General features: G+C 38.5%; 1 protein-coding gene across 1 annotated transcript in view; it reads left to right on the forward strand.

Moving 5' to 3' along the window:
* Positions 1 to 23,484, forward strand: part of NME7 (NME/NM23 family member 7) — a 73,174-nt gene that overhangs the window by 9,034 nt on the left and 40,656 nt on the right. Inside the window, exons 2-7 of the mRNA XM_070750040.1 lie at positions 8,854 to 8,961; positions 9,529 to 9,695; positions 13,850 to 13,960; positions 14,375 to 14,425; positions 17,544 to 17,751; positions 23,318 to 23,423. Coding sequence (XP_070606141.1) covers positions 8,854 to 8,961; positions 9,529 to 9,695; positions 13,850 to 13,960; positions 14,375 to 14,425; positions 17,544 to 17,751; positions 23,318 to 23,423 — 751 coding nt within the window. The remainder of the gene's footprint in view (positions 1 to 8,853; positions 8,962 to 9,528; positions 9,696 to 13,849; positions 13,961 to 14,374; positions 14,426 to 17,543; positions 17,752 to 23,317; positions 23,424 to 23,484) is intronic.

Here is a 23,484-nt window from a genome sequence, read left to right on the forward strand (position 1 = left end):
TCCGAGTCTTCGGAGAGGGGCGGCATACAAATCTAATAAATTATTATTATTAATTATTATTATTGCTTGCTACGGTTTCACTGTGTCTCTGACATTGGATTTTAAACACAACAAATTAGGGAACTGGATCTATTGTTTACACCAATTTACCTTACACTTCTGCTGCACGAATCCCAGCGACCAGTTAGGTCCCACAGAGTGAGTCTTCTCTGGGTCCCGTCAACCAAACAATGTCGCTTGGCGGGACCCAGAGGAAGAACCTTCTCTGTGGTGGCCCCGGCCCTCTGGAACCAACTCCCCCCAGAGATTAGAATTGCCCCCACCCTCCTTGCCTTTCGAAAGCTGCTTAAAACCCACCTCTGCCGCCAGGCATGGGGGAACTGAAATACACTTCCCCCTAGGCCTTTACAATTTTATGCATGGTATGTCTGTATGTATGATTGGTTTTTATATAATGGGTTTTTAACTGTTTTTAGTATTGGATTTTGTTATATACTGTTTTATTGCTGTTGTTAGCCGCCCCGAGTCTGCGGAGAGGGGGCGGCATACAAATTCAATCAATCAATCAATCAATCAATCAATAAACAAACCAAACAAACAAACTTGCAGTTCTAAAAATGTGCTTTAGTGTTATACAATCCTATATTCTCAGTGGTTAAAATGTTCATAGCTGGCATTATACATAGCATATTATATATCAAGGTACTATTGAAAAGAAATAGACATTGCTTCCTCCTTTGGCCATCTGAACTGGATTGTGATTCAGTTTAAGGATAAGAATGCTGTACAATGGGATTATTTGCTTCATTAATTTGATTAGTCGATCTGAATTTAAAAGATTTACAATGCTAATCTGTACAAGTATATTCAATGTAAATTGCATTTAGTTTTTTTAGAATTTACTCCAGTCAAGGAATATACAAGTAGAACCCTAACTACACTATTGTACTCGGTTCCAGAACTAGCTTATGAATTCGGGTTGAGATCCTCTTTGTTCTTGCCTACCCTCCCATTTTCCCTTTCCTTTTTGGTTACATAATTCTTTACTAAAGATATTAGATAAGTTAGGAAAACCAGCACGCACGCCCCTGTTCCAATATTAACCTGATATGTGTCTTTATGATAATAGTTTTACGGGCATGCCATCAAACATTGTGGTAACTGAAATCTGGCGTTCAGCTGAATTGCCCAAGAGTTAATATTTTACGCAATCCAAAGTAAAAAAAGGAGCATTTAATTTTAATGACAGACTGATCAGGAGCCTGTTTGGTTAAACTATAGTACACAATGAACGCTGGCTCAGAATGTTCCCAGTAGTGAATAAGAAGGGGATTGGCTGAACTTTTTTTCCCCCCTTCTTTGCAGCAAGGCAATAAATTTTTAATAGGCCATGATATTCTCAGAATGTTCAAGGTAAGAGCAAAATGTGTGCTCTTTGGAACCGCCTTTCAAATTCTTCGGCACTAAAACACGCTGGTATCAGCTGGCTGAAGGTCACTTTTCACCCTTATTGCAGTTCCAGGAGAAACCCAACTGTAGTACTTTTCTTATGTTTGGGAAAGTATTAAGACGTAGAAAATGATTGTGGCTTAGTTGGCTGAGTGTCAATTGGGAACTCGGACACTGAGTTCAAGGCTCATTTGTGCATTTTATATATGCTACATTGACTTCATTCAGATCTTAACTGTTTCCAACCAGACCATGCAGGTCTTTTTTTGTGTGTTCATAATGGCTTTTAATTAATTACACTGGGCTTCATTTTTATCCATCATGGGTTATTTTTTGCTCATTTTGTTTTGTACTGTTTCTGTTTTTCCCAACTTAATTTTTCTTTAACCGTTTTTGAAAACATGAGAACTATGAACAATGCAGTACAGTGATCCCTCGATTTTCGCAATCTCGATCTTCGCGAAACGCTATATCGCGATTTTTCAAAAAATATTAATTAAAAAATACTCCACGGTTTTTTTGCTATACCGCGGTTTTTCCCACCCGATGACGTCACTCTCTTCCTTTCTCATCTTTCTCTCTCTCTTTCTCTATCTTGCTTCTTCCTCTCTCACACTCTCTTCCTCCCTCTCTCATCTCTTTCTTTCCTTCTTTCTTTCTCTATCTCTCCCCCTCTTGCTCTCGAGTGGTGGGCGGGCGGCGGGTGGGCAGCAGCGAGGAGCCGAAGATCGGGGTTTCCCCTTTGCGTGGGCGGCGGGGAAGACCCAGGGAAGGTTTCTTTGGCCGCCCAGCAGCTGATCTGCTCGGCAGCGGGGCAGCAGCGAGGAGCTGAAGATCGGGGTTTCCCCTTTGCGTGGGCGGTGGGGAAGACCCCGATCTTCGGCTCCTCGCTGCTGCCGCGCTGCCGAGCAGATCAGCTGCTGGGCGGCCGAAGAAACCTTCCCTGGGTCTTCCCCGCCGCCCACGCAATCTCCACCATCTGCGCATACGCGGCCATGGAAAAAGGGTGCGCATGCGCAGATGGTGTTTTTACTTCCGCACCACTATATCGCGAAAAATTGAGTATCGCGAGGGGTCTTGGAATGTAACCCTCGCGATACTCGAGGGATCACTGTACTTGGAACAGAAGGGGAGGGAATATAAATAAACTGCTAAAAAAAAATACAGGGAACACTCAAAAAACACATCCTAGATCTGAATGAATGAAATATTGTCATTGAATACTTTGTTCTGTACAAAGTTGAATGTGCACAACAGCATGTGAAATTGATTGTCAATCAGTGTTGCTTCCTTAACGGACAGTTTGATTTCACAGAAGTTTGATTTATTTGGAGTTATATTCTGTTGTTTAAGTGTTCCCTTTATTTTTTTTTTGGAGCAGTATAGTAAAATCAATGCTGTAGTCCTCCACTTACGATGATAAGTGGGACCAGAATTTTCACTGCTAAACAAGATTGTTGATGTGTTGTGGTTAGCTCTGGCCCAGCTCCTGCCCCAAGGACTGTGGATGTGTGGGAGACATCCACATGCTGCAGGCCTGTTTTGCCCCCCCCCCGGAATCTGCTGATGAAGGCTCCTCTGACCAAGAAGACATGAGTGACAGGGAGTAGGAGAGTGTGGCAGACAGTTCAGAAGGAGATCAATTATCTAGCTCCTCCTTGGATTCAGAACAAGAGTTAATGATACAGCCACGCATGCGGAGAGCGATGCATAGGCAACAACAACTGAGAGATTATTATCAAAGAAAATGAGGCCACCTGTGGTTGGGTGGGGCTGTGGTAATTAGTGAGGCTGCTATAAATAGCTGCCTGTGGGTTTGGCCATTGTGGAGGATTATCTGATCATTGTGTTTCGTGCCTGCTTTGCTGACTTTGACCTTTTGTGTACTGATTCCCCCCCCCCCCGCTTTGAAACTAAACCAGAACAAAGTGTGTTTCACTTTGTGAAAGAAGGACTGTGAATTGCCTCACAGCTGCAAGCTAAGTATCACAGAACTGATAAGGGACTTGTACCAATTACCAGTTTGTTTGGAGACCAGTGCTCTTTGCTATACCAAAAGAGGGCTTGGTTTAAGTGAATTTTCATTATAAAGAACATTGTTTTCAATTTTCAAATGTGTGTGTGTCTGAAATATGTACCTGTGAATTTTTGGGAGGATTCTACCAAAGAGCCCGACAGAACAATAAGCGAGTCTCATGTCTGATTTTGCAAACTTTTTTCCCTTAGTTGTTGGTTTATTGATTGATTGATTTAAATTAATTTGCTGCCCAATTCATTTTGAAAGGAATTTGGGTGGCTCACAACATAAAACCTCTAAAATCAACAAAGATAAATATTCCTAACACAATAAAATGAAAGTAATGATCAAATAAAATCATGTTTCAAGATGGGTAAGGAAGGAATTGGATAGGAGGGAGATGGATTGGTTCTTAGTTAATCAACCGTCTCCAATGTGATACTTTCCTCTTGGGGCCCCAAGCCATCTGGCAGAGTTAGGCTCTTAAAGTTCTTGGGGACGGTCAGAAGGGTGGGAACTGATCTCACCTTAGGGGGTAAGATACTGGAACTCCTTGACTTACAACAGTTCATTTAGTGACCATTCAAAGTTACATTGACATTGAAAAAAGTGACATATGACCATTTTTCACAGTTATGATTGTTTGCTGCATCCCCATTGTCATATGAACAAAATCCAAATCCTTGGCAACTGGTTCAAATTTACAATGGTTGCAGTGTCCCATGTAGTAATCATAGACACAGAGACATGACTTTCTGAGCAAAGCTGTTCAAAGCTAGGAAGAAGTCTTTCTGGGTTGAGAAGAAGTCTCTATGTTCTGAAACCTTCTCTTGGTCAGCTTATGTTTATTCTTATAGTAAACGTCTTGTGTACACAATTACAAAGATTGACTTACCCCCAAAGATAGCTAACTAGTAACAAGTTAATATCTAAATAAACTTTTGAATCGTACAGACAGACCTATATGTCCAACATATAGGTGACCGCCTGCTAGTTTACTCTTTTCCTTAAACAGAACAGAGAGCTGAGTAAATAATCTTTACCTTAAACAGGACAGAGAGCTGAGTAAATAATCTTTACATTAAGCAGGATGTTTAGACAATATTAACCAAGACTGGCATTCCACATCATTGGCAATGATTGATAACAACCTACATTTTACTCTTTTCTGTTTCATTTAGGTAGTATCTTCATACTCAGATTGATAATAATTTAATTGCTCATATTGTTGTAATTGTTTATATAATACAAGAGCTTGAGTTTTATGTAAAGTGTACCTTTGTCGCTTAGGGGTACAGTAAGAAATAATGAAAGGCAGACATTGCATAAAACAGGAAAATTAAATAAGTACAGTAATCCCTCACCTATCGCGGGAGTTACGTTCCAGACCTAGGTGAAATCCGCGATGGGGAATTTATCCTCCTTCCCACCAGCTCCGGATGCCTGGAGGCGAGCAACGGCCGGCTAACCTTTCCCCCCCACTACTACTTACTCTGTTCTTTGCAGCAGTTCGGCCAAATGTTGTCTTTTTTGCCTTGCCCCGGCTGTAAAGTCCCTGGTGAGCTGCCCCGGCTGTTTCTTTTTTTCTCTCTCTCTCTTCCGCCCTCGAGCACTTCCTCTTCCGCCCTCGAGCCCAGTCTGGAAATCCCCGTCGCGTCGCGTTCCTTTCTTTTTTTTCCTTTCGGCACTGGCGAGGGGGATTGAACGAGGGGACGGGCCTCCGCCGGAGCTCAGTCCCCGCCCCGCTCATCATTTGGGAGTCCCGCTGGGGGATTCTAGCGCTTGTTTGTGTGGTAAAATCATTCAAATGAAACTGACTTCAAAACCCGCGATGAAGTGAAGCCGCGGCAGGTGAAGCGCGATATAGCGAGGGACTACTGTATAACGAAAATATCAAGAACATACTGAACAACAACTCTGAGCTATCCAGTTGGAAGCCGGGACCATAAACTATCCCACCAAGCAGGTAATATATCCTCTAGAATCTGAGGAGCCAATTCTTTCAAGGTATCTAATTGAGGTTTTACAATCTGAGATTTATCAGAAATATTAAAACGACACATATTTTTTACAGATTCACAACCCAAGTGATGTATTAACAATAAAAAATCTATAGCAGCTCAATTGTCCAGAATTGCAGGTTGAAGTTCAATCTGTTCTTGATTTAATGCTGCAATATCTAAAAATGTAGCATTGATGGTTTTGGCTGAAGAGCAGGCAAGGTGGTGAGCAATTTGTTGTTTGAGAATTCCTAAGGCAGGTACACCAACTATGGACACAGCAAGAGAAACATATTCAGCCTTATTGAGAAGAAAGATTTTGCTTGCCCATGATTCAAGGGCTGTAGAAGACCTAGAACGATGAGAGACGATATCTTCTTTCATAGTTAAAACAGTAATGAGATGACTTAAACAACATTGGGTTTCAGATAAATTAGCAGGAATGTAGGCAATTAAAAATCCGTTTGCCACATGTAAAAAACCAACCAGCAGGAAGTATAATATGTGCATAATTAAAAAATATGTTTTGATATTGAGAACAATTCCATGAAGAAATCCCAGTGGTTATATAGATAGGCTTAGACTATAATGTACATAGTACATAAGTACTATGTACAGGAGGACATTCAACTTCCCTAGGATTCCTAACTCACACTCTTCCTCAGTTATACATTCTCCCATCTAAATGGGTAAAAAAAAATCTTTTCTATTTTGTTCTGTCTGGGTCACTCCGGAAGCCAATACCAACCCAAAAAGAGAAGCCAGACACACCGATAAAGGGCAAAGGCAGTTTATAAAATTCAAGAAAAACACAGGTAACAGAAAATGTCCTTACAAACAGGAAAATGCTGTATCTTCCAATATATCCACGAAGGCAAAAGTCCATGCAGCAATACAGGATTCTTGCTGCCAAGAAGAGGCTGTAGATAGCAGACCTACACCTCCCACGGGTCTTCCAAACTGCTGGGCCACAAGCCAGGAACAGAGACGTCGAGAACAAAGCAGGACACCGTAACTCCAATTGATAACACTCCGCATGGCTTCAAGGGCTTGCCTGCCTTTTAAACCCTGCTAAGGAGGACCACACCCAAGCCCAGCTGTTCCTAATTCAGTGCTGATAATACTTCTTTAATTGCTCCTTTCTCCGATCTGACCGTCTCTGTCGCATGTCAATGACGGCTTGTGCTTCATCACCTAATGACTCCAAGCTACTGGCTGGGGAGAGCCCCCCCCCCCGGGGCTCTCATGCTGTTCTCTTTCATCCCATTCCTGACTTTCCCCCGTCCGACTGTTCAGCCCCCTCCTCTTCGCTGTCATCCTCCTCCGGGCATGGAGTCAGCAGAGACACAGCCGGTCCCTGAGCAGCCTCAGGCTGAACCACAACATATTTTATCTATTTTTTTCTATTTTATCTCCTACCCTATGCTTACAAAAAGTACTAGTCTTCAATGGAAAAATGTTAGCTGATATAAATGGATGTTACAATTTTATACAGTAAACATATCAAAGTAATTATACAGTAAGAGACTCATTTGAGAGTACTTTTTAATCTCGGGGTCCCCAATCTCCATATTCATGGCTTGTTAGGAACTGGGCTGCATAGTAAGATGTGAGTGGCAGGTGAGCAAGTAAACCATCCCTCTCCCCGGTCCATGAAAAAATGGTCCCTGGTACAAAACGGTTGGGGATCATTACTTAAAAACTATTGTTTTAAAGCCTTCAGACAGCTAGTGGTAAGTACTGAATCCATTCGTTTCTGTCTCTACTGGTAAATACTGTAGGTGTAACATCTTTCATTCGATCTCTGTTGGTAATGACTTATTGCCTTTTTATAGCAGTGGCAAAAGTATACAAGCTGCTTCTTGGACAACTGCTGTGTGTTCAGTGAGCTACAAATAATACATGCTGTGTGTTCTTTTGAGCTTTAGAAAATTACTGGCTGACAATTGTCTCTTTGTATTTTATCAGCTGCTTTTGAATACTGAACTTTTAAATGCGCAATATTTGATTAATCTCTGAATTTTAAATAGTTTAGAGAAGCTGAGAATCTCTCTCTCACACATATATGTACATATACATTATATGTTATACGTTATACTGTATGTTATACATTATACTATACATACATATATATATACTGCTCAAAAAACTAAAGGGAACACTTAAACAACACAATATAACTCCAAGTAAATTAACCTTCTGTGAAATCAAATTGTCCACTTAGGAAGCAACACTGATTGACAATCCATTTCACATGCTGTTGTGCACATTCAACTTTGTAGAGAACAAAGTATCCAATGACAATATTGCATTCATTCTGATCTAGGATGTGTTATTTGAGTGTTCCCTTTATTTTTTTGAGCAGTATATAATATGTATATAATTGTTATTTTATTTTATTTAGTTCATCAATTGTGTATTAGATAACACATATAAGTATAAACATGGATATGAACAAGGGATGAATACAAACAAATGGGGACAGGAGGACAGGGATGATAGATACGCTGGTGCGCTTATGCACCATAATTATATATTAATATTTATTTTATTTTATTCATTCATTCATTCATTCATTCATTCATTCATTCATTTATTCATTCAAATTTTGTGCCGCCCTTCTCCTTAGACTCAGGGTGGCTTACAACATGTTAGCAATAGCACTTTTTAACAGAGCCAGTATATTGCCCCCACAATCCGGGTCCTCATTTTACCCACTTCGGAAGGATGGAGGGCTGAGTCAACCTTGAGCCGGTGATGAGATTTGAACTGCTGACCTTCAGATCTACAGTCAGCTTCAGTGGCCTGCAGTACAGCGCTCTACTTCCTGCGCCACCCCAGCTCATAATTATAATGTATGCCTTCTTTACGGACCTCTTAAGAATGGGTTATGTATATGTGTATGTATATGTATATGGGATCCTCTCTCTCCCCATCTCTGTATGTATGTATGTATGTATGTATGTATGTATGTATGTATGTATGTATGTATGTATGTATGGTTTATTTGAAAAATAATCTCTGGAAATGCTTACTGCAGTTTTCTAGAACTCAGAAAAGTCTGAAAAGATAGAATATAACATTAATAAAATATGTATTTTATGGGCATCTGCCCTGATTTTATACTATGATGTCCAGATTGACTAGTATTTATTGTTGTACATGAATAGCAATAGTTGTCAATGGAGACAGTGAAATGATTCATACTTTTGGAGAAACATTTTAAAAAGTAATGCTCCTTGTTTAAAAGTTTAGCTTTTGTGCCAGGTTGACAAATCTTGATAACTAAGCAGTATTGTTATATCAGATGTTAGTGGAAGAGATATTGAACAGATTGTCTATTCTGAAATTGTTACAAAAACCCTACATTTGACTTTTGTTTTCCAGAACCACGAGGACAGATTCGCTTTCGTTGCAGAATGGTATGATCCAAATGCTTCACTTTTTCGGCGCTATGAGCTTCTATATTACCCAAAAGATGGATCAGTGGAAATGGTGAGATTATTTTCTACAAAAGATTATTTTCTATAAATTGTTTCTTGAAAGCTAGCTTCAATAATATGGATTTCATGTCACACACACCAGAAACAGAAGAATTGCTTTTGTTGGCTAAGAACTGCATAATGTAGAAGAATATGGCATTATTTTCCCTTTTCAGAAGCATATATGCATGCATACATACATACATACATACATACATACATACATACATACATACATACATACATATTTGGCAATTTTTAAAAATGTTTGTCCACATTAAAACATACAACTTCATATACCTGTATCTTCAATACAACTTAGTATGCATATATCATTTTTCAAGTACAATAAACTAAAGCACATTCCAATTTTGCTTTTTTGTGCCAATAAAACAGAAAATGAAAAAGGCAGATGGGGATGTTCTATTCCATCTTCTATTTTATGACCCCCTCTAGATTTTTTTTCTATATGCATCAAGTAGGAGTTCAAATCCAACATTTGACTGGATTTTATTGAAACATTATATATTTTATTTTAACAAAATAAGAACATTAAAACAGCTATCTTTTAACTTTTCAGTTCGACATGAAGAATCGCTCCAAATTCTTGTCTCGCACTAAATATGATGATCTGAATTTTAAAGATCTCTTTGTGGGCAACAGAATTACCATTTTTTCACGCCACCTCAATTTGGTAGACTATGCCGATCAATATACATCTCGCATGTTGGGCAGTTGCAAAGAAAGGTGAGAAAGTGATGTTTCTGAATTTCTGAGGAATTTTCAGTTTTGTAAGTTAATCAATATACTTTGCTTAGTGAGTCATCTTTTTATATACAAGAATTAGAGGCATTGGATTTTCTGATGGATGAAAGGAAAAATGGAAAATGGTATTACAAAATGGTCCTCAGAAAAATTGGAACCAAGTATGTGGACATAAAAAAGCAGAAGCAAGCCCTTTATTATAATCATGTCTTGTTTTTCATATACTTTTCTACTGCTTTAACTTTTTGTGGTTATATCTTACTGTCAGAGTCTTACAATTAAAATGTTCAAAACATATTAGATCTGTTACAACTCAGACCATTGTCATAGAGTCTAAGTTGGGTGTTCTAAGTTTTATGATAATCCAAACAACTCCTTGAAACATAAAGAATCAAGATCCTGTGATAAAATGGATTTCTGGAATTTTGGAAAATTATTATAACAGAAAAATTACACCCCCCCCCCCCATAGCAGCATTATAACAGTACAGATTATTTTTCATCTAATTTAAATTTACTGATGTATGACAAATCCATTTTTATTTTTAGTACTCATTCCAACGCTCTTACTTAATGTAATTAAAATGTGTTTGTGTGTATAAAATATATTTGTGTATTATTTTATACATGCTCCAATGTATTATTAATATTTAATAATGTATTCAATTTAAAAAAAAAGAAAACCTGCATTTTCTTTTGTGTTGGTGTTTGCCCTTAACTAATAGTAATAGTCACAAACACTTTCTTTCAGAAACAGTATTTAGAAAAACCTGTAAATGGGGTTTTTCTCAGCACTGTTGAAAATGTTTTTTAGAAAGGAAGAAAACTAGGTTTTCTTGATGTCATTTATGTTTATTAGATGTGTTTAGGTTTATTAGATTTGTATGCCGCCCCTATCCGCAGACTTGGGGCGGCTCACAATACAATAAAAACAGTTTATAACAAATCTAATAATTTACAATTTAAGATATTTTTAAAAACCCCATTATTAAGCAGACATACATGCAAGCATACCATACATAAATTGTATAGGCCCAGGGGAGATATTTCAGTTCCCCCATGCCTGACAACAAAAGTGGGTTTTAAGGAGTTTACGAAAGGCAAGGAGGGTAGGGGCAGTTCTAATCTCTGGGGGAAGCTGGTTCCAGAGAGTCGGGGCCGCCACAGAGAAGGCTCTTCCCCTGGGGCCCGCCAACCGACATTGTTTATTTGACGGGACCCGGAGAAGGCCCACCCTGTGGGACCTAATCGGTCGCTGGGATTCGTGCGGCATTTGCTCATTTCCACATTTGGCATAATAACAACCAAAGTAACAACAAATATCTTTCTCTTCAAAAAATTTGTCTGACATTATAAATTGTTGAAATAGACAAGAAAGAGTATAAACATGTGATTCACTGGTTTCATTAGAATTATTATTTGATCAAGATATTTACTGGTATCATTGTTGATTATTATGGCATTACTGACATCAAATTAATATGCCAGATTATCTCCTAGGATGTGGTTTCATTAGAATTATTATTTGATCAAGATATTTACTGGTATCATTGTTGATTAATATGGCATTACTGACATCAAATTAATATGCCAGATTATCTCCTAGGATGCTAGTCAGTACTAAAAGTATGTGTCAACTAGCATTTAGAGATTTTTAAAGTACAGATAGTCCTCAGTTTATGACCAAAATTAAGCCTAAATTTTATGTTGTGTGTGTTGTCCCATTTTACCATCTTTCTTGCCAGTTACTAAGTGAATCAATGGAGCTGTGAAGCTAGTAATACAGTTGCTAAGTGATTTTGACTTTGCTTATCTCAAAAGATAATCACATGACATCGAGACATTTCAGCTTTCATAAACATGAGTCGGTTGCCCAGCATCTGTGGCGTTGGGGTGGCTGCAGTAGTTGTACATGTGAAAAATGATCATAAATAACTTTTTCCAATGCCATTGTAACTTTGAACGGTCCCTAATAAGTACTATTGAGGGCCATCTGTATAGCTAGAAAGAGAGAAGAGGACCTATTTCATTAGGGTTAGGAAACGTGATAGGATTTTTAAAAATGGAAGAGAGGCAGTGGAGGAACAATGAATAGGCTCGTCTAAAAATAGTTTCGGAGGAAAAAACTAAAAATTAATCCGTCATTCATTTTGAGATATAAAAAAATAAAATTGTATAGTTAGTGTTCTGTCGGGCTCTGTGGTAGAATCCTCCCAAAAATTCACAGGTACAAATTTCAGACACACACACGTTTGAAAATTCAAAACAATGTTCTTTATAATGAAAATTCACTTAAACCAAGCCTCTTTTGGTATAGCAAAGAGCACTCGTCTCCAAACAAACTGGTAATTTGTACAAGTCCCTTATCAGTTCTGTGATACTTAGCTTGCAGCTGTGAGGCAATTCACAGTCCTTCTTCTTTCACAAAGTGAAACACACTTTGCTCTGGTTTAGTTTCAAAGCGGGGGAAAATCAGCACACAAAAAGTCAAAGTCAGTAAAGCAGTCACGAAACACAATGATCAGATAATCCTCCACAATGGCCAAACCCACAGGCTGCTATTTATATCAGCCTCACTAATGACCACAGCCCCACCCAACCACTGGTAGCCTCATTTTCTTTGATAATAATCTCTCAGTTGTTGCTGCCTATGCATCACTCTCCGCGTGCGTGGCTGTATCATTAACTCTTGTTCTGAATCCAAGGAGGAGCTAGATAATTGATCTCCTTCTGAGCTGTCTGCCACACTCTCCTCCTCCCTGTCACTCATGTCTTCTTGGTCAGAGGAGCCTTCATCAGCAGATTCCACCGGGGCAAAACAGGCCTGCAGCATATGGATGTCTCCCCCACATCCACAGTCCTTGGGGCAGGAGCAGGGCCAGAGCTAACCACAACAAGTTAGTAGATCTAAAAGTTCATATACACTAGTGTCTTTTTTTGCATCCTGGATGATTTCATTCCATAATTTGAGTGGTGGCTTCGATTCCTTTCTTTCCTTCATTCCTCACAGTCAGCTACTGTTCCCAGGCAAAAACAAACGAACAAAAGCCTTCAGCAAACTCCTCCTTCCCTTCCCTATTTTTTAACCTCAGGGTAGTTCTTGTCCAATGGTTTAGCCAATTTATGATAGGAGAGGTAGAAGGGGATTGGTTCTCAGGTCAACTGTGAATGTCTTCAGACCTACACAAATATTTAGAAACTTGTATTGTCACTAAACATCCAGCTTAATCCTCAGGAAATTTGTTAAAACTAAGCCTGTACTGGGTTTTTTTTGTATTTTTGGGATGGCTGTGTTTATCTGGCTTGGAGCTGACCATGGTGCTTGAGCTCTTTGATTTACTCAGGGAAAGTTTAGAAAAGCACAGAAAAAATGGTCCTGATGGTTTCCCACAGTAATTACACAATTAGTTAGGGACATTGCTTCCTCTTCTTTTTCTCTTTCACACCAATCTCTGGCATATGCCCCAGCCCCAGTACCATAATACTACCATAAATAAAATTTCAATTTAATTGTTTGCATCTCTGACAAAGAAAAACACTAAAAGCATAATTTTCTTCCTTAACTGTTCTGTAGTCCCAGAATTCCAGTTATATTGCAGTTATCAAAGGAAGATGTTCATAGGATAATGAGAGTGACAGAATTAAAAAAAAAACCTGCTGGATTTCATTTACGCTTTTGAAAAACCAGCATCTCTCATCATAAGAATATCTTTCCATTTTGCAGTATGAAAATATTTAAAATAATACTGTAAAAGTATAATTAGCTGCTCTACCTGCCTTATTTTGGGTCACATGTTAGGGTTATATTTCTTCTTATTTATTTTAACAAATAAATGGGTCCTTTATTTGCCTAACATAAGGTCCCTTTCCTCGCTAACTAGAATCTGAAGAGGACAAAAGGACAGCAGTGTCTAAAGAAATATTCTCATTATTTGTTCCTATGCTTCTTTTTCAGAACTCATTTTTATTACTGGAATGTTTAGACGAAATATTTCCATTATCTATCTGGGTACTAGGAATACATTATCTCTCTGGGTACTAGGAATGATCACATAATGATAATTGATAGGATTATATCTTGGTAATGTTGGTGCATAAGCTAATTTCGTAAAACTTCTCATTAAAATCTGTTAATAGAACCTTGGCATTATTAAAACCAGATGTAGGACTCAGACTTGGAGACATTTTCGATATCATTATTAATTCTGGTTTTACGATAACAAAGGCTAAAATGATGAAACTTACAAGGTGAGATTTTTAATCATTATTTTTCAAAAAATAGTTTATATTTTGGATCTTTACCAATTTATGAATCTTCAGCTTTTTGTAAAACTATAGTAAACTGCATAACTATTGCCTATCTATGTCTCGTGATATTATATTAAAGTATGACTGTGAAACCATCATATTTAGCATTTCCATCTTGAAGCATGCAGTAGCCCAAGAATGGAAAAAATAAAGATAAATACTATGTGTTATGATGTGATCTTGAATGAATGAATGAATGAATGATAAAGACAAATGATATCTTGCTTGTAGAGTTTGATTCCAATCTATTATTAAGGAAATGCTAGCATTACTATATACAGTAAAATATTAATTAAAAAAATAAGTATCCATTAATTAAAAATATTAAAAGTATTTTTATAATATCGTTTACAGGGGAGAAGCAATGGATTTACATGCAGACCATCAAGCTAAGCCTTACTACAAGTGAGTGTAATTTTGATATACAGAATGGTTTAACTTTTATGCTATATTCCATAACATAAAATCATGTTGCTTTCTATTGATGACCCTTGAGCTATTTACACAAACATAATGTAGACTGTATTTGATAAGCACAGAAAACTTGACTTCTCTTAATTTTATCTTGTTTTCATTGTACAGAATTGTATAGTTAATCTTGACTTTCAATTCTGTCAGGTTTGTAGTCAAGTCATATTCAACTCTTGGTGATTTCATTGAAATATCCATGTGATTTCTCGATAACAATATGCCATTTTCTGTTGCTACCTTCTAATATGTATTTTTGATTTTAGCATTAAAAATCTCTGTGGTCTTCTAACTGAAGTGCTTATCAGGTCAGGGCTTGTTTAGATTTTTAGTATAAGCTAGGCCCTGCAACCCGCTCTGATACTTATATTATAATAAACTAAACAAATTCTAACAATATTAAAATACTCTTTCATCACTTTCCCATCTTTGGAACTTTCATACAAGAGTATACATATCTTAATATGTACAGTAATAGGCAACTTCACAAGCTGCCTGTCTCTGTATTCCAGGACACAGTAGCATGCTCCTTGGTTTAAAGTCTGTTGGGTAGAGTATGGAAGTCAGATGTGCACATTATACCAGGGATGTCAAACTAGCCTGCAGGCTAGATGTGTCTCATTCTGGCTTTGTCCTGCCCGGTTTAGCAAAGGAGGAAAAAGTCCCAATATATCATGTGATGCCCCTGTGACAATTGCATGACACTCCTAATTGCATCTTGTTATAGGTGTCCTCAACTTAAAGCCAAATTTATTTATTTATTTATTAAATTTGTATGCCGCCCCTCTCCGCAGACTTGGGGCGGCTCACAACAGCAACAGAAAACAATATATAATACAAATTCAATAATTAAAAAGCTAAAAACCCAATTTTTTTAAAAAAAACATGCACACAACATACCATACATAAACAGTATAGGCCTGGGGAAGATATTTCAGTTCCCCCATACCTGATGGCAGAGGTGGGTTTTAAGGAGTTTGCGGAAGGCAAGGAGGGTGGGGGCAGTTCTAATCTCAGGGAACAGCTGGTTCCAGAGGGTCGGGGCCACCACAGAGAAGGCTCTTCCCCTGGGACCCACCAAACGACATTGTTTAGTCGACGGGACCCGGAGAAGGCCAACTTTGTGGGACCTAACCGGTCGCTGGGATTCATGCGGCAGAAGGTGGTCCCGGAGATATTCTGGTCCGATGCCATGAAGGGCTTTATAGGTCAAGACCAACACTTTGAATTGTGACCGGAAATTGATTGGCAACCAATGCAGACTGCGGAGTGTTGGTGTAACATGGGCATACCTTGGGAAGCCCATGATTGCTCTCGCAGCTGCATTCTGCACGATCAGAAGCAACCAGCTGAAATTACAATGTCACCAAATGAAGGTACTTAGGACACCTGTCTGAAGTTGCACCCATGGTCACAAGATAAAAATTCAAGTGCTTTGCAGCTCACATGCCCTTACCATCTTGGGGATGCTGCAAATCCCCTTGCATATTCCCTCTCCCTCTTTTTGGCTGCTTCCACAGCCGCATTCAGCAGCAGCAGCTACAATTCTTTCTTCAGCCCAGCTGACCTTCACCACGTTGATCCTTTCTTCAAACCCATATCTTTTTTTATATGAAAGTCCTTGCGATGTGCAAAAAAAATGGTGTGACAGATTTAGTAGATAAATTATAGTCCACGTGGACTACAATAAATCAAATCTGAGAGTCAATGGATTAAAGTAGAGAAACAGCTTTCAAACGAAGTTACTTTGATTAAGAAAATAACAAAATATAACTAATGCCTATCAGAGGCATCTTCTATGCGTGCTACATCGTTGAAAACAAAGAAAGAAGATGGAGTCTTTGGAGAAGAAAGGAAATGATGCATGCATGACAGGCACGATTTTACATCATAATGGGTGGAGCTAACAAACATACACACTGTTAACTATTTAATTACTGAATGTCTCTGAATGTCTCTGGGGCTGGCAATACACAGCGTGACATGGTGCACATGTGATGTGGGGAAATGGGGCTCTCGGAGAAACCCAAGAACAAGGCTTCTACTGTTCTTCAAACCACGTGTCCTGTTTTCATGAGATTTGGAAAAGACGAGGAAGTTTCCTTCCAGTTTGTGGAAGGAGAGGGATGCCTGCTTGAAGAAGGTGGTGAAACTTGGTTGAAGAGGGAAAGTGAATCAATGGCTGATGTGGTGACGCTCAGTTGGGCAGCAGGGGCAGTTGGGATCACCACTGACAGTACCGCTATGCAGAGCCAAAACAGCATGGATGGGAGGGAGAATGATCCTTATTTAAACTCCACCTAACCATCCAGGTGATCATCTAACAACTGCAACTGGGAGTGATGGAATTGTGGTCATTGAGTGAGGTGATCATGTGGGCACCTTGCTTAGTGACTGCAATAACCTAAGACTCCAATTCAGGGCTCAATCAAGATTGTAAGCAGAGGATTACCTATTTAAAAGTAATGTTAGGAAATTCAATGATCTATACTTATTCCCGATTATCCACTTAATTAGGCACATGCTGTTTCTGGGAACAGTATTGATGTGCTAAATTTATTTTGTAGTGCTTTATACACACTGAGATCAGTACTTTGTTTCTTTGCATGCATGTTTGCAATTGAATGGGATTGCCCATATATGTACATAAATAATAGATGGAGTTATACCGAGAGAGATGCCTGGCTTGATAGATTTGGCAAGCTTCATTTGGCCTCTAAGCTGCTGCTTCCTAAGGAGCCAAAAGTTTAGAAATTTTGTAAGTGCTTAATTTGCAGTTAAAGATAACATCGGAGTTCTTGAGTAGCCAGCAAATCTATTATCTTTTTCCAGTTCCGCTTTTCTTAAAATAGTTTCATTGGAAAACATAAGAGAATGAACCAAGTATTGTTTTGGAAATAGTATTGTGAAATTATTTCCAATCAGATTTGTCTGCAAATTATTGTTCTGTAGTACCTTAAACAACTTTGTTGTTGTTATTCTGTTTAGGACAGAAGATTTCTCTTGAAACATTTGGTTTCCCAGGTATCCTGACTATTCTATTTTTTGCCTTTAGTGAGCTTCTTGAATTTATTACAAGTGGCCCTGTTATTGCCATGGAGATATTGGGAGATGATGCCATAGGTAAATGGAAACAGTTATTAGGACCTGCAAATTCAGTTGTGGCACGAACTGATGCTCCAGACTCCCTTAGAGGACGTTTTGGAAGTGACAGCATAAGAAATGTGGCTCATGGACCTGATTCCTTTGCAACTGCTGCTAGTGTAAGTTTCTCAAATATACATTTGATAGCCCATTCTGCATATGACTTGGTTTATGTTAGCATATTATAAGAATCATGTTTCCATACTCTGAATTACATTTATTTCACTGATGTACATAAACGTGTAGACTGAACACTTCTTCTTTCTTTCTTTCTAAACCCTGTTTACGTTACTATTTTTGACCAGTAGTTCTTTATTGACTAGCCTCCTAATTCCATAGCTTTCAGCTTAGGTTTGATTAAATGAGGCAATCCTGCTAAGACAGTAGCAGATCCTAAGGCATATTTTATCACTAACACAAATCTCTTAGCATCAGGGCAAAATTTATTTTATTTTTTATTTTATTAATTGGATTTATATGCCACCCCTCTCCGAGGACTTGGGGCGGCTTACAACTTATCAAAGACAATATACATATAAATATCTAAAATCCAATTAATTTAGCTAATTACAGTACTTTAAAACCCTAATAACATTTAAAAATCACTCATTCCCATTCAAACAGCAGACGTACCTATACTCGTCGGCTATTAGAATCTAATAGCCCCAAGCCTGGCGGCATAGATAAGTCTTTAGACTCTTATGGAAGGCGAGGAGGGTGTGGGCAGTACGAATCTCTGGGGGGAGCTGATTCCAGAGGGCTGGGCCCCCCCACAGAGAAGGCTCTTCCCCTAGGTCCCACCAAGCAACATTTTCTAGTTGACAGGACCTGGAGAAGCCTGGCTTTGTGGGGCCTAACCGGTTACTGGGACTTATGCGGCAGAAGGCGGTCCCGCAAGTAATCTGGTCCAATGCCATGTAGGGTTTTATAGGTCATAACCAACACTTTGAATTGTGTCCAGAAACCAATCGGCAACCAATGCAGTCCGTGGAGTGCTGGAGAAATATGGGCATGCCTTGGAAGGCTCATAACTGCTTGTGTGGCTGCATTTTGTATGGTTTGCAGTTTCTGAATACTCTCCAAAGGTAACCCTATGTAGAGAGCATTGCAGTAGTCAAACCTCAAGGTGAAAATGTTTGCTTTTAGAAAAATATTTAGTTATTTGTTAGGAAGATTGCTTCAAGAAATCGGAATACTCTCTTGCCTAGTCCTCCATTTTGAATAAGTAAGTCTCTCCTAATTCAGGAAGAATTCCTGAATTCCAGGTAAACCACTGTACTGTGTAACTAATTATGTTTATACCATTTCATCTCATTTTTTTTCACTGTAAAACCTTCCCTATATTGTCGTCACTTTGAATAACGGTAGTATGATTTCAATCAAATATTGCCCTGAGCTGGTTGCATGATAATACTCTAAATAAATGAAATCGTCAATCTTACGGAATAAAATAAAATATGTAATGTATGCTTCATTTTAATTTTCACCTTGTTAGAATTGAAACTATAAATGATAATGCATAACCACATAGAACTGTTGTTATAGTTTCCTAACGATTCATTGTGGTGGATTAAATAATCTTAAACAAATCAATTGGAGGCTCATCTGAAGGCAAAACTTCATATGAGTCTTTCCAAACTATAAGAAAACAGAGTGGACAATATATTTGCATTTTACTTTCTGATGCCTGCTTTTCTTTCCATGGAAACATGTTTCTTGATGTTGATTAGAGGAGCTAAGAATAGTGCTGCCGGCAGTGTTTTTAATTACTCCCTTATTTGTCCCTGCTGTGTATCCTTAAAAGTATTTTAATGTGGTATGTATTTAACAGTGGGATTATGGGTTGTGAAGAATTAAAGAATCCATTAATTTATACATTGTTGAATGTTACACAACTATGAAATGGTATTACCGTATATTCATGACATTGAAAATGTTTAAGTTTAAGACATTACAATTTATGATGGCAAAAGAAAGAAAGAAAGAAAGCTAGTCCTTGGCATTCGAAATGTCTTTCTGTTTGCTACTAATTTTCTCCACCTCCCAATTTTCTTTATCTTCTCTAACTTTTTCCTTGTTTGATGTTGCTTGGAGAACGAGAAATATGTATACTGAGATTACTTAGCAACTCAGGATCATTGTATTGTAGGAGACAATAGGTACTGTCCTTTCTATTGGAGATAAGTGAAAATATCTGCCAGGACTGAGTCCAGGTATCTAGGAGAAATAACAGGTGATCCAATTCACAGGTGTCCTTGCTAGCCTAAGATTTTATCTGTGTCCTGTTCATGAGAAAACAGGTGACTAATGGAGAAAAGTGTATACAGTGTTCCCTGGATTTTCGCCAGTTTGAACTTCGTGGACAGCCTATACCACGGTTTTTCAAAAATATTAATTAAAAAATACTTTGAAGTTTCCCCCCCTATACCACGGTTTTTCCTGCCCGATGACGTCATATGTCATCGCCAAACTTTCGTCCGCCTTTAATAAATATTTTTTTTAATAAACTTTAATAAATAAACATGGTGAGTAATAATCTAAATGGTTGCTAAGGGAATGGGAAATTGTAATTTAGGGATTTAAAGTGTTAAGGGAAGGCTTGTGACACTGTTCATAGCCAAAAATAGTGTATTTACTTCCGCATCTCTACTTCGCGGAAATTCGAATTTCGCGGGCGGTCTCGGAACGCATCCCCCACGAAAATTGAGGGAACACTGTACAGTCTCGGAACGCATCCCCCACGAAAATTGAGGGAACACTGTACAGTGTTCCCTCAATTTCCGCGGGGGATGCGTTCCGAGACTGCCCGCGAAAGTCGAATTTCCGCGAAGTAGAGATGCGGAAGTAAATACACCATTTTTGGCTATGGACAGTATCTCAAGCCATCCCTTAACACTTTAAACCCCTAAATTATCATTTCCCATTCCCTTAGCAACCATTTACTCACCATTATTACTGGTACTCACCATTGAATAAGACACTTAGTGATCCTGATATTTATAAACATAATTATTTATTAACAATAATTTTTTTTTGTTATTTATTTGCAAAAATTATTAGTTTGGCGATGACATACGACGTCATCGGGTGGGAAAAACCATGGTATAGGAAAAAAACAATATTTTTTAATTAATATTTTTTGAAAAACCGTGGTATAGGCTATTCGCGAAGTTCGAACCTGTGAAAATCAAGGGAACACTATATATATTTTGCAGAAGCTGTACTGGTAAAGTAAAAGACTTGGTTATTTGTTTGTGAAGATCAACTTTGAAATAAAGAACTGGATATTAATATCTCTGAATAGTATTAAAATTTCTGCTCTGAAAGAATAGATTCAGAATAGGTACAAACTGTGCAATTGAACAACTCATGTAGTTCCATGAATTTAAGATAGATGGTTTTTGCTGATTGGATTTTTAAAACCATGGTCCTAAAATTTTCTGTAGTTGGAGAGAGATTCTAGCATCCAATCCAGTCTGCATTTATAATTTAAAACAATACCACAGAAGGATCTCACCTCATCATGAAGAGAACCTCTGCTATTGTTGATGATGACTTTTCCTTCCCCAGTGAGCAGCTAGCCCTGTAAAATGTCCCTTTGTTTTCTAGGAGTGGACAGACAGAAAAACAAACGAGTATCTATGCTGTAACAGATAAATAGGAAGTAGGACTGTGGTTTCAAGCTTATTTTTGTAATTTGGTTGTGATATTTTTTCCTTTTTGCTCCTTTGCCCCCCATCTCTTTCTCTTTTTATTTATGTTGTTAAATCACCTGATTCTGCCTATATATATATTTTCTTTTTCATTAAATCATTAGTCTGATTTTTTTCCGGTCTCCCTTCTTCTGGTTGAAAGACACAAATTATCTCATTAAGGTATTGAGCTTGCTTTGGGATTTGGATCGTTACTTTTTTTTTGCCTTGGGTTTGAAGCGTTTTATCATCTTTTCAGGCTGTTATGTCACCTGTTATAGCTTTCGTTTCTTCCGGCCCACATGATTCACTCGGGTAGCCTAAAACTCTTTCATCAAAGTCAGCAGTCCTGTGGCATTCAGCTTAGAAAGTTCCTCGTTTTCAAGCTATCAGCAGCTAGTAAGAAATCAAATGTTATATAGTTTATTATTATGTACTTTAATCCTTTAAACCTCAGGGACCGCCTTCTGCTGCACGAATCCCAGCGACCAGTTACGTCCCACAGAGTGGGTCTTCTCCGGGTCCCGTCAACCAAACAATGTCGTTTGGTGAGACCCAGGCGAAGAGCCTTCTCTGTGGCGGCCCCGGCCCTCTGGAACCAACTCCTCCCAGAGATTAGAATTGCCCCCACCCTCCTTGCCTTTCGTAAGCTGCTTAAAACCCACCTCTGCCGCCAGGCATGGGGGAATTGAGATACACTCTCCCCATAGGCCTTTAAAATTTTATGCATGGTATGTCTGTGTGTATGATTGGTTTTTATATAATGGGTTTTAACTGTTTTTTAGTATTGGATTACACTGTTTTGTTACTGTTGTTAGCCGCCCCGAGTCTGCGGAGAGGGGCGGCATACAAATCCAATTAATAATAATAATAATAATAATAATAATAATAATAATAATAATAATTGATGTATTGTCTTTTTTGTGTGTTTGTATGTGAGTATTGTATTTGTATTGGGTTATTTTGTATTATATTTGTAAATAAATTTTTTCTTATTAAAAAAAGTGGTAATAGGATAAAATAATGAACTCATGGTTAATGATTAATGTGTTGTACTGACATAGATGGTTTTCATCAGGGGTGAAATGTTCCTGGCTTGCCACATGTCGGTATTCAGAGAGCCGGTCGCGAAGGAAGTGCAAGGCTCCGTCCACCCGCCATTTGGGTTCTTTTACCCTCTCCACACACTCAGAAGCAATTTTTCCCATAGGAATCAATGTAAAAGCAAATAATGTGTGCGATTGGGGAAACCACAGAGAGGATGGAGGCCTTGTTTCCTCTCAGGAGATTCCTAGAGAGGCCCCATGGAGGCTTCTCCCTGCCTTTTCTGGCCCTGTTTCCTCCCAGGAGATTCCTAGAGAGGCCCCATGGAGGCTTCTCCCTGCCTTTTCTGGTTAAAGTTTTGAAGGCTCGGATTTGTAAGTGGAAAATGGTTCTTGAGAAGAGGCAAAAAAAATCTTGAACACCCAGTTTTTATTTAGAAAAGTTCGTAAGTAGAGGTGTTCGTGGGTAGAGGTACCACTGTACTTGAGAATTTTTTTAAAAAATGGTATTGTTTTGGATTTATTTATTTATTTATTCAATTTTTATGCCGCCCTTCTCCTTAGACTCAGGGCGGCTTACAACATGTTAGCAATAGCACTTTTTAACAGAGCCAGCATATTGCCCCCACAATCCGTGTCCTCATTTTACCCACCTCGGAAGGATGGAAGGCTGAGTCGACCTTGAGCCGGTGATGAGATTTGAACCGCTGACCTACAGATCTACAGTCAGCTTCAGTGGTCTGCAGAACAGCACTCTACCTGCTGCGCCACCCCAGATCTTTGTGTTTGGAAGTCTATTGGCTATGCTGAATGATAGGACAATCAGATGAGGCACTTTCAAAAATATATAAAAAATAACGAATGGAAATGAATGGAATGAAAACCAATGAATCTGACTATTGTTATCTCAATGCTATTAAATTTATGTATTTAATTCCTATTATTTCCAGGAACTGGAATTATTCTTTCCTTCCAATGGAGGCCATGGACCTGCTGGCACTGCCGCATACACACATTGTACTTGCTGTGTTATTAAACCTCATGCAATTAAAGAAGGTTAGTTATATATCTTGCAGAATCAATACAAATACCTGTTGGTCCTCTCTTTGTCATTAGC

The sequence above is a fragment of the Erythrolamprus reginae genome, chromosome 4 (genome assembly GCF_031021105.1).
Source record: "Erythrolamprus reginae isolate rEryReg1 chromosome 4, rEryReg1.hap1, whole genome shotgun sequence".
Lineage (NCBI taxonomy): Eukaryota > Metazoa > Chordata > Lepidosauria > Squamata > Dipsadidae > Erythrolamprus > Erythrolamprus reginae.